General features: G+C 37.9%; 1 protein-coding gene across 4 annotated transcripts in view; it reads left to right on the forward strand.

Moving 5' to 3' along the window:
• The first annotated feature begins 2,323 nt into the window (after positions 1-2,323).
• LOC127420487 (uridine-cytidine kinase-like 1) overlaps positions 2,324-16,257 on the forward strand; it is a 42,379-nt gene continuing 28,445 nt past the window's right edge. For 2 of the 4 annotated variants that reach the window (XM_051662819.1, XM_051662821.1), the window contains exons 1-3: positions 2,324-2,446; positions 14,323-14,516; positions 14,850-14,956. In XM_051662819.1, coding sequence (XP_051518779.1) covers positions 2,373-2,446; positions 14,323-14,516; positions 14,850-14,956 — 375 coding nt within the window. In that variant the 5' untranslated portion in view covers positions 2,324-2,372. Of the gene's footprint in view, positions 2,447-7,682; positions 7,751-14,322; positions 14,517-14,849; positions 14,957-16,257 lie in introns of those variants that run through there. The other 2 variants (XM_051662822.1, XM_051662823.1) reach the window with 1 other exon arrangement.

Consider the following 16,257-nt stretch of genomic DNA (forward strand, 5'->3'; position numbering starts at 1 on the left):
AAGCGTTTCTGACAGAGGGTCAGAATGAGGGTGGAAAATTATCTTGTTTTATAATATATGACTGTTTTGGGGCAAAAAACTTTACTAATATTATAAGAGGACCTTAAGGAACATTTTTAAAATAATCAAAAATGCATGTCATGACCCCTTTAAGAAAACTAGGGTTGGTGTGTTGGTTTTAGGCAAAAGGTGCTAGTAGCCAGTCTACCTTAAGGATTGTTGCGCATGAAGTTGTGAACCAGTTAGTCCACCTTGCCATTGAGTCCCACATTTCTGACATGAAATGTCGTAGCATATGTCATTTTAACTGTCCTTCACCGTAAACGAAGTGTCATGCATTAAATGGCAAATAAAAGTTCTTCTGCGACTTCAAGACCCCATTGCAGTGTAAAAATGGTTGACTTTTACTTGGTCTGTTAAAAGGTTATGGCTTTCAAGAAGACAAGGCAACATAGTTTAGAGCTCAGTCTTGCTCCATAAACTTTTTGTACATGTTGTTTGCTAAGTGACAGTTCTTACACTGTGCAGGTGTAACATTTCTGTCTTAGATAGATGAGCCATGCTTTTGGAGTTTCACCCAGTGGAAGTTTAGTTATTACACGATAATTGCTCAATTTGCCATCTCATATGAACTGACACTAAAGTGGTGCGTAGTTTCTGCTAGGAATATTGTGCGTGGCTTCAATTACCCGTCTTCCTAGATTACGTGGTGTACACATATGCAGACGTTTTACGATCATGACACTGCAACCGATTTATTTTGAAATGACAGCAATATCTTGCAGTCGAAAGTGCTGCTGCAACTTTAAATATGATTTCCAAAGCTTGGTGCGAACTGTATTCACTTTCTTTTGCTTGTTTGCTTCTTTCTTTGTGACATAGTTGCTTTAAACAATTTGAATAAGAACCTGCGCTTTTCTATACAGGTAAAAGTACATGTTGAAAATGTCCTTTTGTCAAACACTATACACAGTTTGTGTGAGTGTGTGTGCGTGTGTGTGTGTGTGTGTGCGTGGGCGTGAGTGTGAATGTAGGTGTGTATTTCTGTATTTAGTGCACTTGTAATCCCATGAAATAGGCTTGAATATGGAGTGTCGGTAGAGATTTTGGTGAATTTGATTGTGTGCTGTGGATTTTTGTACTTAGGGGTATGTAGAAAGTGGAACCAGTTTTTTAAAAGAAATCATTGTTTTCATTACTTCAACTTTTATGTGAAATGAGGATTTGACCCATCAGTTTCCTGAGTCCGAGCAGGGCCGTCCTGTCCTAGGCCCTGGGACAAAGGGACCCACCAATGTTCCTCTATGGAATAGCCTACTCATTGGGTTCGGGAAAAGCCCCCAACTTATAAAAAAATTGTCCCGGGGCTTGTGAATTTAAGCGACGACCCTGCTCTTAGGTACAAAAGGGTATAGTCCACAAAAGAGGACATTTTATTCAGATGCTCTGAAAATTGTTAAATCTATTAATACTTACCAAATAATGACAGTAATTGGCAGAATTATCTTTTATTTCTTTCAGATTTTTATCAAGGTTGGCAAGAGTTCTGAATCTAAACTATTATTCTCTCTCTTTTTCCCCTGGTGTATTAACTGTGCATTAATACCCCTCAAATAATTAATAAAATGTTGACAAAGATTTGACCAGCTGAGTTGCTGTCTTATATTTATATTTGGATGAATCTTGCAAAGAATGAGTTATATTTCATCCCAAAATCAAAAGAAAGATAATAAAATAAATAAGAAATTATATTATATTTTTATTAAATTTTATAATAATATATTAAATTATATTTATGTAAAGAAAATTACTATTGTTCTGTTACAAAAAAAATTCAGGATCCTAAAATATGCTATATATGCTGTAATATATATTACATGAAAAATTTTGTCATTTTTTAGGACCATTACGATTTTTACTTTATTTTCATGGCAATTAAGCAAATTTTCAGCCAATTTTATTAAAATTTAATTAAAAAATATGATATATTATTTAATTTATAAAGTAGATTTGCAAAGTATATGTGTGTATATATATATATATATATATATATATATATATAATTTTTCCTTTACATTTTTAGGTGAAATACTGTATGACCCAGACATTCAACCAATTTAGCTTTGAAAAGAACATACATAGTCTGTAAAGTAATTCATTAAACTGCAAGTTCTCTATTGCATTTATGACTGGGCACTCAAGACCCATAAAAGGCATTTCTAGGTTTAAAAAAATAAAATAAAAAACATTCTGGGATATGTAGTTCTCCTGTGCTGAAGACATCTGTAATCCTTTATCATAAAACTACATATCCCAGCATACACTATTAGCGTCCGCCGTCACAACAGCTGATTGTCAAATAGGAAGCTAATATGTCTGCCGTGTGCGCAGACGGAAGGGTCTCAGCGATGGAGTGCGGAGATAAAGCAACTATGCGGTCAACAAGGTATGTTTTAAGTACTTTAATGCCTAAATTCGAGGTGTTTAAGTGTCTTATTCTCTTTATATGTGTGTGTATATAGTTTAACCTGTCGCGTGCTGTGAGTCAGTGCTGAAAAACACAAACACGTGTTGATCAAATACATTTAACCTCTTATCTTTGTAAGCGTGTAGTGTAATAACAGAAACATTGCGAACTTAAGAAATAAAGGCACTTGAACAGGGTTATGACATTTGATAAAATGTGACCCCGTTGATTCAGTTCTTCGGTGATTTATGGGTCTGTTAGCTTTGTCTTTGTGTGTTGTGTGTGTGTGTGTGTGTGTATGTATGTATGTGTGTGTGTGCGCGCGCGTAGGTGTTTATATGCACTCATTTTCTATTTTTAACATCTGTTATGGCAATATACTGTACGTGTATGTCTGCGCAGTTCTGCTCAGTGTTACTGTATGACAATGAAAGCACAGGGCGTGATCCTCTCTCAGTGTGTTTATGACTCATAAGCTGCATTTATAGCGGCGCCGTTATTTATGTGGACCGTTTTTTCAGCTACACCTCATATGTAATGTATTATAATTATGTAATTAAACTGTTTGACGTATTGTAGAACATTTTTAATGACACCTGTAGTCAGGTAGGCTTCATTACACATGTTTTGTATTTGCAGAATTGTGTTTTGAACTAACACACAAAATAAACAATTTAAAAGGGCAGACTCATTTGGAAAGTTTAGCTTATGATATTAATCGAATTTATTTTCCCCTCATGTTTTCTTTGAACCTTACTTTCTCTATGCAGCGTCACAGATGACCGCTTGAGGGCGCAGTCATATAACTGTGTAAAACGAACTACAGTATGAACAGGTGTCACATTACAGGTGAACAGGGATGATATTTTAGGGTACAAACACCCAGCTGCTGTTGGGAATATTCTCTGTATGTGTCAGCTGACATGTCATACAGTACACGTATTACAGCCTGCCTGAGGGGCTTAAAGGGATAGTTCAGCCAAAAATGAAAATTCTCTCATCTTTTACTCACCCTCATGCCCTCCCTAGATGTGTTTGACTTTCTGTCCTCTGCAGAACACAAAGATTTTTTGAATAAAATATCAGCTCTGTAGGTCCATACAATGCAAGTGAATGAGTACCAAATTTTGACGCTCCAAAAAGCACATAAAGGCAGCATCAAATAATCCATAAATTTCCAGTGTTTTAATGCATGTCTTTAGAAGCAATATGATAAGTGTGGGTGAGAAAGAGATTAATATTTCAGTCCTTTTTTTTTTTTTTTACTATAAATCTCCACTTTCACATTCTGAAAGTGAAAGAAAAAGTGTAGATTATAGTAAAAAAGGATTTGAAATATTGACCTGATTTTCTCCCAAAGTGATTGCAGAGCTTCAGAAGACATGGATTAAACCACTGGAGTCATATGGATTAGTTTTATGCTGCCTTTGTGTTTTTTGGAACTTTAAAGTTTTGGTCACCATTAATTTGCATTGTATGGACCTACAGAGCTTAAATATTCTTCTGCAGAAGAAAGTCATACACATTTGGGATGGCATGAGGGTGAGTAAATGATGAAAGAATTTTCACTTTTGGATAAACTATTCTTTAAGTGCTATGCCGATGGACACAATGGTGATAGCGCAAGGATTTGAACATACAGTCTTTAGTTCACAAGCCCAGATCTTTCACTAAACTTCAGTGTTGTGGAAAAGTATTTGCCCCCATCCTGATTTCCTCTGTTTTTGTGTATATCTTATACTAAATTGTTTCAAAAATTCAAACTAAATCTAACATAAAACAAAGGCAATCTGAGTAAACACAAATACAGTTTTTAAATTATAATGTTATTTATTGAAGCAAAAAAGTTATCCAATTCTAACTGGGCCTATGTGAAAAAGGATTTAGTTACTAAATCCCCAAATTTATAAAACTGCTTTCATAATGGGATTCAGCTGGAATAGACACACCCAAGCCTGATTACTGCCAACCCTGTTCAATCAAATAAACAAATAAATATAACTTTTTCAGCAGCATGAAGCTGGCTAAAATGTCTCACCCAGTAGCACACTATGCCAAGGTCGAAAGAATTCCTGAAATTATGAGGAAAAAGGTGATTGAAATAAATCAGTCGAGGAAGGGTTACAAAGCTATTTCAAAGGCTCTGGGATTCCAAAGAACCAGAGTGAGAGCCATTATCTCCAAATGGAGAAAGCTTGGCACAGTAGTGAACCTTCCCAGAAGTGAACAACCTTCCAAAATTCCTCCAAGAGCACAGTAACAACTCATCCAGGAAGTCACAAAAAAGCCAAGGATAACATCCAAGGAACTGCAGGCCTCTCTCACATCAGTAAAGGACACTGTTCATGACTACACTATCAGACAAAGACACTGGCCAAAAATGCCATCCATGGAAGAGTGGCGAGGCGAAAACAACTGCTGACCCAGAAGAACATTAAGGCTCATCTGAATTTTGCCAAAACACACCATGATGATCCTCAAACCTTTTGGGAGAATGTTCTGTGGACTGATGAGTCAAAAGTGGAACAGTTTGGAAGACAGGGGTCCCGTTACATCTGGTGTAAATCAAACACAGAATTCCACAAAAAAGAACATCATACCTACGGTCAAGCATGGTGGTGGTAGTGTGATGGTGTGGGGATGCTTTGCTGCTTCAGGGCCAGGGAGACTTGCAGTAATTGAGGGGAAACTTGAATTCTGCTCTTTACCAGAAAATCCTAAAGGAGAACGTCCGGTCGTCAGTCTGCGTGTTAAAGCTCAAGCACAACTGGATTATGCAGCAATACAATGATCCAAAGCATAGGTATAAGTCCACCTCTGAATGGCTCAGAAGAAGCAAAATTAAAGTTTTGGAGTGGCCTTGTCAAAGTCCTGACTTGAACCTGATTGAGATGCTGTGGCAGGACCTTAAATGGGCAGTTCATGCTCAAATCCTCCAGTGTGGCTGAACTGAAGCAGTTCTGCAAAGAAGAGTGGGCCAAAATTCCACCACAGTGTTGTGAAAGACTGATCTCCTGATATCGGAAGTGTTTGGTTGCAGTTGTAGAAATTTGCAAGACAAACTGCCAAAAAAATGTCTATTTACACAGAGACCGAAACGAATAAAATGAAAAACAATCTCATCCCCAGTACAGTAGGGGTATAAAAGTCTCACCCACTGTTCTACAAACATTTATTCTAGTCCATGGATCTTTAAGCATTCAGCTGTCAGTGCATGAGGTTAATATATTTAATGCAGTTAAGACAGTTATTTAGGCCTACCTAATTTGGCATAACTGTTTTATGTTCTTTCCATATTTTTGATGCTTTTTGATTAATTTAGAATCTTTTCTTTTTTTTTTAATGCCTGGATAATATCACAAGTTACAGTGATATAAATACATGTGAAATAATGTACATTAAGTAAATTAAAACAGGTACCTATTGCATAAAATGATGCATAACATTTAGAATAAAATAAAAGAATTAGCCTCATGGTCTCTTCTTTATTTAAATTATTGCATATTTGTTTTGAATTCAGGGTTTCTTGTGCATGATGAAAAAACAATATCTTTATACTTTTTTTTTATACTTGCAATAATAATAGCAGTGACAGTTAATTTGTCTACAATCGTAGTAAAGTATTGCATGTAAAGTGTCTTTTTATGCAATATTTTACTACAAGCTTAGTCCAAACAACAAGTGTAGACAAACGAGTTGCCGAACGTCAAAGCTATTTTTAATACCTGGATAATATAAATGGCACAGTAATTTACATATTAAATATTGTACACCAATACAAAACACCAGGTATATTATATAATATGAGGTATCAGCACATTACATAAATATACGTTTTTGTGTGTGAGACTAGTAAAAGAGCACAGCACCTGTGTTTGCAAGTTGATTAGCACCAACAATGCACTGGGTTGTGCAGCAGCGACAAAAAGCTCTTATCTCATTGGTCAGTTATTTTTCAGTGCAGTTCGAAGGAAAAAAAACTACTTCAGATTGTCGTGGACGATTTGTCAGGCTCTATGTGAATAGCGCCTTGGGAATCCATTGTTACTATTTAAAAGCTCGTCCAGAACAAATATTTGCACCGAAAATGAATTTGCACCATGTGAATAGGCCTTAAGTTCATTTTCAGTAAGTCTTACTATAGCTTATAAATACTCCTCTCTACCTCGGCTCGTGTTTGCTGAGCTTATTTATCTGCAAATGTAAATTGCACAAATTATAGCACTAAACTTTTTGACAAACTAAGTAATATTAACAAATTCATAAGTTCAGTTGATGTATTAGGTTGTAAAAACTTTAATTCTATTTATTGCGGGACGTAATACTGTTGAGATGGTGATGCAATGATTGTTAAAAATATTTAAGTAACTATTGGGACACTTAAAACACACGTGTAAACATATTGTGGAATATTTAGTAGTGTATGTGCATGTGATGTAGCGTTAAGCCCAGCACTGGCTGTGACACTCTTTGAGATCAGAGTTTCATCATGCTGTTTTTGCTGGTGTCCCGGGGGCATGTTGGTGATACACCCTAAAGGGCAGGTTGATAAGATGATCGCACAGCCCTTGGGGGTAATGTTGGGCATGCACAGACCTCTCTCTCTCTCACTTCACACCTGCTGTCACTTCCACCACTCCCGCCTGACCGAGCAACCTGATTTGGTTATGTTCCAAGCTTAAGAACACAATTCAAAGTCACTTTCCCTCTTTCTCTCTCACCCTTTTGCTTGCTGCTCTCTAAGTCTTTCGTTGTTTCTCTCTGTATTGAGGCAGTAACAGTCTCCATCAGTGCTCCATTGCAACATTGAGTGTCAAAGACAGGTGAGCAACCCTATAAGAGGCCAGCGGAGGGAGGCGTGTGCTCTGTGTGTGTTTCCAACCTGCTTCTATTAATACCACCCGCCAAACATAATCCACGGGATGGCGTATATCCTCTTATGTTTGTTGGCAGGGCTCATTGAAGCATTTTGGAGAGAGAGAGTTTCAGTGCTAAAGTGTTAGTCGTGAATGGTCCCAGCCCACAAACGCTAGTGTCTGGGAAAACAAAACAGACGAAAGCAGTTTCGTTTTCCTCCCTCTCTCTCTCTCTCTCTCTCTCTCTCTCTCTCACATCTCTTGCTCTGCACGGCTTGCCAGAGAGAAGGAACTCTAAGTGCCAGTATATTTGTGCATGTTATATTAGCACTGATCTCTCTTTACTCTGTTCGCCCATGATGAACACTCTCCCAGCATATTCTGGAGCCCGAATATCAGGCTGCTGGGCTCTTAGGTCGGATAGCAGGTAAGCCAGTTAATCTTTATTCATTTTATTACAGTAATCGTGGTGTCCGTGTATCTTTTTCTCTGTCCTCAGATGTCTTGGACACTTTTTAGTTGGGTCAGTCCATCTCAAGTGGTCCAATTATTGTAAAGTTGGTTGCTTTTTTTAATTTTCAATGTTTTTTTTGTTGTTTTTTGAGTCATTACCTCTATGTATTGGTGTTGCAAAACCACCGTTTTTTTTATTTTTATTTTACTTGATTTAACCACGACGGCCATCTTTGTGTCATGGCACACAACGGGTGAGAAAGTGCAATATTCTAAAAATTCCACTGACTTTTATGTTGAATATCTCTTGTGGGGGACCAGATAGGAACCTGAAATTTTCACAGAAATAAGTCCTCTATAGTAGCATTCAGTTTGAGATTCCACTGGTTACAGAGCTAGGGGTAGTAGAAATCTGGGGAAAAGCCTACTTTATTCATGCATTCTGAGAAATGAACAGATGTAATATATGCATAACAAATCATAAAAATGAACAGTATTTTACAGTAATTATGTTTATGATTGACATACAATAGCCTATGCTTGTCAGTGAGATATGAAATTTTACTACTTTTGATATTGGCAGTAGTGAAGCATGATCTATCATGGGGTTCTTCAAAAAGTTCATAAAAGCATTTTGTTTTAAGTAACCTTAATAAACTGTATGTGGACTTTAAAAATCAGCACCCAGAGTTAAAATGGTGTGTGCTGGCAGGAGCATCTGGAACTCACACTGTCTGTGTCTGCACACAACATCAGAACTTCAAGCTGATGGTTGTGTCAGCAAAGTTAAAAGTGGACTACAAGGACCTGCTGGAACTTCTAGTCTGTGACAGACAGTTATGACTGCATGCTCAATAAGTGTGACCAGTGTCCAGGTATAGAGGCCTTACTGCAGATGCTTGAAGAGTCAGACAAAGATGAAACACTTCCTGATAACATCACCTTTAAGCAGTGGGTTATGACTGACAGAGCAGATATGACCACTGTTGTTCTCCCTAGGGATGAATTCTCTGTTTCTCTGGCTAAGAAGCTCAATGCGTTAAAGAGACACCATTGGTTGAGGACATCAGTGTGGAAAACTGATGTTTTTGTAAAATTCTTCCATCCACCTGGACCAAGATCATCATTCAAAATGACTACTGAGGACAAAGTGTGAACAATGTTCCCCCAAAGCTGACACCTGCCAGACTGACTACTGTAACCGGACGCTCCAACAACATTTCAGAGAGACTGAGTGAGGAAATCTCACAGCTTCTAATAACATGTACATGTAAAATACTGTTCATTTTTATGATTTGTTATGCTTATATTACATCTGTTCATTTCTCAGAATGCATGAATAAAGTAGGCTTTTCCCCAGATTTCTACTACCACTAGCTCTGTAACCAGTGGAATCTCAGAACTCAAAAATTTCAGGTTCCTATCTGGTACCCCTCCAGAGATATTCAACCTGAACGTGAGGGGAATTTGTAAAAATTGCGCGCACACCCTCAAAAAAAAAAAAGTCTTAAACCTGAAAGGTTCTGCATGCACACTATGCTCCATAAAAAAAAATAAAGACTTGAGACTAACCCTTCCCATTATAAATGTACCCTAAAAGTGGAACTTTGAGCAATCTTGAGCATTACATTAGGACTTAAGTTCTAAGTGTAAGGAACAAGAATGTGTGAAATGTTTATATATGAACATGTACTTTGTAATGTGCTCGAGAGATCAGTTTTTGTTCCAAGGAGCTAGAACCATCCTGAGCCGAGTTATTGAGGTTTCCACAAACAGCTGTATAACCAAAATTTGTTGTGTGCCATGACACAAGTGTGGCCGTCATGGTTAAACCAAGTAAAATAAAAATAAAAAAACTGGTGGTTTGCAATACCAAAAGTAATTACCAGTAATCACTAAAAAAAAAAAAAAAAAAAAAGAAAAATACAAAAACAAATAGGAAAATTAAAAATGGTCAAGCAACCTGTATTGGACCACTTGATATGGACTGACCCAGTTGTTTAATCTGTCTGCAGACTTGCATGAGTTTGCGTGTTAAATGCAGCTGCTACTGACAGGACCTCCCCATCCTCTCCACTTGTTTTGTTTTTACAACCACGTTTGCATTAGTAATTAGCATATTTATTTAATGAAAGAAATAGTTCCCCCAAAAATGAATGTCCTGTCATCATTTGTCTTTTCACATTAGTTTCTTCACAGATTGCATGACCGATGGTCATGTAGTGTGCACTTCTGCGACTTGCCCAGGGCCTCGTTTCCCAATAACGATTGATCTTAGCGGTTAAGAGCGTTTTCTACGAGCGATTTTTACGAACGTTCGTTATTTATTTATTTTTTTTTACGTACGTTTCCCAAAACTGCACTTAACATGAACGATCGAGGACGCGCTTTAAGTGCTACTTAAAAGAGACGCTGTCCACAAACACGAAGTGCTGAAATGTGACCGTATAGTCGTCATTGTAACGTCAATAGCTTATATTTGTTGCTTAACTTTAAAAATGTTTGTAATTTACCTCGCTGGACATATTTAAAAATATTTTCTTCAATGTACAACTTAATTCACCTCATAATTGCATTTTGTTTTGCAATCGTTTTGTGCAGAACGATATATTTATTTTACACAATCACTGCTTCATTCATCAGATGTGCATTTTAATAATTCGTTTTCAAAATTTGCTCTGTGGGTCGAGGTTAAAGCTTACAGGATCAGTGAAGACAGCGGAGACCCTGTGTATGGTCCTGCTAATGACAAGCATTAATTGAATATAACAAGGTTCACCGTATTATTGCGGAGCGCAAAATAAGGAGACGCGTGGAAGCTGCACTTTTGGGACATTCACCAATCAAAGGGAGGACTGCTCTTTACTCCAAAAAGAGATAATGGTAACAGCAATGCTACACACCATGTGCGGTACTACACAACGTGTGGTGCGGGCAAGAGCGCCCTTATGTATCGGAGAGGAAGAGGAGTCGAGGAGCCAATATACTGTACGGACTATTTTCATGCACGGCATCAAGTTACTGACATTTTTCCTTCTCTCTCTGATTGTAATTTTTACAGTTCTCCGCAACAATCATCCCACCACTTTGTTGTTACCAACTAGTCCACAAATAACTTTTTTTTTTTTTTCTTATTTATCTGTTCATCCAATATTGACTAACCATTTTCTGCATTTATTTGTTATTATTATTATTATTATTATTATCATCCTTGTTTGTTAAAAATAATAATAAAATAGAACGTATGTATACTGATTAAATGGGCATAAAGTGTAGCTATAGGTATTTAAAATGTGTAGTGTAATTTCACGATTGTCCTGCAGGTGTCTGCATAAGTCTGTGTCCTTTGTTCTTAGCAGTGTACGATTACTCCAGAGCACTCGTTAATCTACGAGCATTTTCAAGTACTACTTGAGTTACGATACTTTTGGGAAATGAGCCGCAAAACTAAGATGAATTGTAAGATGGATTCTACGATCTACTTAGGCTTATGGTGCTTTTGGGAAATGAGGCCCATACTAGTTGCAGATGCTACAATGGATTTTAAACCTGCTTGAAATCTGGCTGAGTTGTCAGGTGTGCGCATTGTTTTGACAAGCGAGAGATCAACAATGAACAAAAGCCAATGAAATGTAAAGAGAAAGCAAGAGGAGAGTAATGCATTGCGAAGGAGGAGCCAAATAATAATTGGAAAATAAAACATCACCCACATCTCCCTAGCCGCTGTCTCTTATTTTCAGCAGTTTTTTTTCCCGTTCTGTGCAAATCAGTGCAATAAACTGGCACAAGCCCTTTCATGTTGTTTGTTGACATGCGAACTACGACCAGGTCTACTTGTGATTGGATCACCCAAAATGGAGACTTTGCACTTGGCCTTACGGTGCTTTCAGACTTGGTTCGATTGCTTGGACCGAACCCAAGTTAGTTTCCTTTCCCTGCCCCCGCTGGTCTCTGTTCACATCATATTATTTGGGTCCGTACCGTGCTCCAATTGAGTCATCAACATGAGTACAAGCGGCAGCTGTTAACCACTGTAACTAGGTAATAGGGCTGCAACTAATGATTAATTTGATAATCGATTAATCTAACGATTATTCGACTATTCTGTGATTATTGCAGCGATTAATCATTAGCTTTAAACCGATTATTCAGCTTGTGCCCCGACTTAAAAGGTTGTATTAAATGTGCTTACTAACAATAGAGGACAAAATCATCTTTTAAAAATACCTCTAAATGACATTCACTGAATTAAAGGGGGAAAAAAAACATTTTAAGTTTAATTCAGTAAAGAAATTCACTGCAAAAAAATCCTATTATCAAGTGTTTTTATCTTGTTTTCCATTTTAAAATTCTCGAAAAATCCTTAAAACAAGATACATTTACTTGAGAAGCAACATATAAGATATTTAGACTTGCTTTAAAAGAATGTATCTTAAATATAAGTGTATTTTGTGCATAAGTGGAATTTTTTCACTTGGTTATACTTCTGCGAGTGCAGTAAAGACAAAATGTACTTGAATTCAAGAACTATTCTCTAAAAGCAAGTCTAAATATCTTATATGCTGCTTCTCAGGTGAATGCATTTTTTTTATTTTTTTAAAGGATTGATATTTATATTGGAAAACAAGCCAAAACAAAACGTATTTTGTTGCAGTATATAATGGGGCGAAGACTACCCACTCTCACATTTCTGTTCACTTCAATCCATCTTTAACTCACAAAAAAACAAACTCTCTCTTAATAAAGCTGCATATTGCCAATTTTCTTCACGATAAGAAATGGACAGTTATTATTTATTATATATTATTATTATTCAATAACTCGCGAGCCATCACGTTATAATCTAGCTGCTCAGAAAAAGATAAAATATGCACATGAAAGCGGCAGGATTTTGGGTGTACGAGCACCGCTTGCGCGCCACCTGCACACCGCTAGCAAAACCTCTTGCGATTTGCCGCTTTCCGCATGCCTCTCATTGAAAATGAACTAGACACTCGCACTTGCCGCATGCCGTGTGAAGTGGCCTTTAGAGTTTAATGTGATCTCATGTTATGTTAAATGAGATCAAACGATTATTCGACAAACATTTTGTCGACAATTTATTGTCGATGTTGCCGATAATTTTATCATTATTTTTTCATCATTTGTCAAATTTTAGCTTTTAAAAAATATACAAATTCCATGTATTCCATCAATAAATATGATCTTGAAATTGCATGTATTATATTGCACGTGTATATACTATATTTTGTTACATGTTTATTGTTTATATGCATAATCTGTTCTATTTACAAGTGTTTACATTGAAATGTAGAACAAGTGCTAAAATGGTACTGTCTCTTTAAGAATTGTGGCAGCTCAGCAAGCATATTACAGAAGTGTTTTGGTTGAGTGCATAACAAGAATGGAGTCAAACAGCTTCTTCACCCCAGGTGTGATTAGAATTAAATGTTCATTTTTTGTTGTTTTTGATCAACAATTGAATATAAATATAAAAGGATATTAAGAGACATTACAGCCCTCTACATTGCAAGTAAATCACTAATAAATGCGATCAGATTTCGCACAATGTGACTAAGGGAGTATTTACACTTGGTCACTTCATGTGTTTTTACTGATGGGATTGCTATCTGATTGAATCGGCACATTCCATTTACACTTGGCCACAAATGTGTCTCTGCCAAACGGATAGAAATCAGGTCTTTAATTCCTGCACTATATGCAAATAAAACCGAGTTCAGTTCCGTGATTGTGCGTGAAAATGTAAAAGATGTGATTTATATTATATTTGAAGTGACTTTGCCCAGTGTGCGTGTGTCTGTGTGTTTGCGTGCAGTGTATTTTTCCCCTCGGTGCTTCTTGTAGGTAAGATGTGTCATGCGCGTAAGTAGTGGTGTTTAGTTTCAGATTTTGTCAACGATCTGCATCAAATACATGAAGAAAACATTTCCGTCTCTCCAGCAACATGCATTCCGTTCCTTTATTATTTATTATGCAATGCAAGCCATATGCAAATATGCGGTAACAGCTGTGATGTTCAGCTTTTTTCTTATGCTGACGTAGCGCTGTTTGGGCAGAGTAAAGTATACATACGTGGCTTGAACAGCCAAATGCATTTACACGACTGAGTTTAGAATGGAATGCACTTCAAACCACCTCCGGAGGAACAGAGGCTTTCCTTTCAGATATTTACAGTTGTTGATCAGAAAGTAAAAAGAAACATTAATTCTAATCAAACGTTGCACGGATGATGTAAAAACAACCGTGCAATTTAACTTCTCTCTCTCGTCAATATATGATTCGCTCATTCAACCGTGAACACTTGCTCACGGTACTGCCGGTAATTTGTATACCTCATTAGACATAAGACTGATTATCTCATCTATTTTCATTGATGAGCCTATGTTTTGGTCCATAGAAGTTCCTGTATTTGCTCTGTAGACTTATTGTAAAAACCATTAAGTGTCATTTGTTTGTGAACAGTAAGTCAAAAGTGACACAGGAAATGGCAAATTTTAGCTGTATCTTGTTTTTTCATTTTAATAGTGGGGGTGGGGAAGGCTCTCTGGACAGGCTTCTCCCCTCGGTCAACACCACCCTGTCACCACGGAAACGAACCACCAGCAAGTGTAAATCAGAACCTCCACTGCTGAGGACCAGTAAGAGGACCATCTACACAGCCGGACGCCCACCATGGTACAATGAACACGGGACCCAGTCTAAAGATGCTTTTGTTATTGGTGAGTATATTAAACTGCTCGAAGTAGAATCAAAATTCTCTGCCAACCCATATGAAATCATATATTCATTAGACTATCTTCATGCTTCTACTTTACTGTGGCGTTGTGGTGGAGTAGTGGGCTAAAGCACAGAACTGGTAAGCAGAAGGTTGCTGGTTCGCTCCCCACAGCATCCACCATTGTGTCCTTGAACAAGGCACTTAACTCCAGGTTGATCTGGGGGGATTGTCCGTGTTATAAGTGCACTGTAAGTCGCTTTGGATAAAAGCTTCTGCCAGATGCATAAATGTAAATAATGTAAATGTTCTACTCTCTTTTTAACCATACCTGTAGGTCTTTGTGGTGGCAGTGCCTCGGGAAAAACCACAGTTGCCCGCAAGATTATCGAGGCTTTAGATGTTCCTTGGGTTGTTCTTCTATCCATGGATTCCTTTTACAAGGTGAGTTTCTGAAAATTAAGATGTCATGTCATTGTCAGTCAATCATGTGAGTCCTTGTTGGTTAACAAGCAGGAGCTGCAGGGTATTTATAAGGTGGCTATTGATGTCTACATAAGGATAGTGAGCCAAACCCAGTCTATAAATGAGATCTTCCAAATCCTGACGAAAACTGAATGAACTCGCTTAATCAGTCATAGGGGTTACTGAGTCCGGATGTTGATTCAGTAACAGTCAACCATCAGATCCTACTGTCCACCCTCTCTACTCTGGGCATCACAGGAACTGTGCTTGACTGGTTTAAGTCCTAACTCTCAGGTAGGTCCTTCAAGGTAGCCTGGAGAGGTGAGGTGTCCAAGTCACATCACTTACTGAGGTACCTTAGGGCTCAGTGCTTGGGCATTTCTCTTCTCTATATATATACAACATCACTGGGACTCATCATTCAAGCACATAGGTTCTCTTACAACTGCTACGCCGATGACACACAGCTTTACTTGTTTTTCCAGCCCAACGACACCACGGTAACTGCTCGAATCTCTGCCTGTTTGGCAGACATCTCGGCCTGGATGAAGGAACACCACCTGCAACTTAACCCAGCGAAGACTGAGCTTCTCGTCTTTCCAGCCAACCCTGCTCTTGAACACAACATCACCATGCAGCTGGGTTCAACTACAAAACAGTCAGAAATCTAGGGGTAACCATCAATAACCAACTCAATTTCACAGACCACATCTCAAAGACAGCACGATCATGTAGATTTACACTCTTACCTTCCTCTCTGAACATGCCACACAACTTCTTGTTCAGTCACTTGTAATAACTAGACTGGACTACTGTAACGCTGTCATTGCAGGCCAATTAGGCCCCTGCAAATGATCCAGAATGCAGCAGCACGTCTGGTCTTCAATGAACCAAAGAGAATGCATGTTACACCACTCCTTGTCTTTCCCCACTGGCTGCCTGTTGATGCACGTTTCAAATTCAAGGCTCTGATGCTGGCGTACAGAACAGTCACAGGGTCTGCTCCAGCATACCTAAAATAATTTCTGCAGAGCTACGTTCCAACCAGAAGCCTGTGGTTGGCTAATGAGCGGTGCCTTGTTGTACCAACACAGAGGCACCAAAACACTTTCCCGGACTTGCGGTTTCACTGTACCTCGTTGGTGGAATGATCTTCCCAACTCCATTCGTGAAGCAGACTCACTCTCTGTCTTCAAAATAATGGCTAAAAACACATCTTTTCCATGAACACTTAATCATGCACTCATAAAAAATAAATAAATACAAATTATATATATTCC

Source organism: Myxocyprinus asiaticus, chromosome 29 (assembly GCF_019703515.2).
Source record: "Myxocyprinus asiaticus isolate MX2 ecotype Aquarium Trade chromosome 29, UBuf_Myxa_2, whole genome shotgun sequence".
NCBI classification, from domain to species: Eukaryota; Metazoa; Chordata; class Actinopteri; order Cypriniformes; family Catostomidae; genus Myxocyprinus; species Myxocyprinus asiaticus.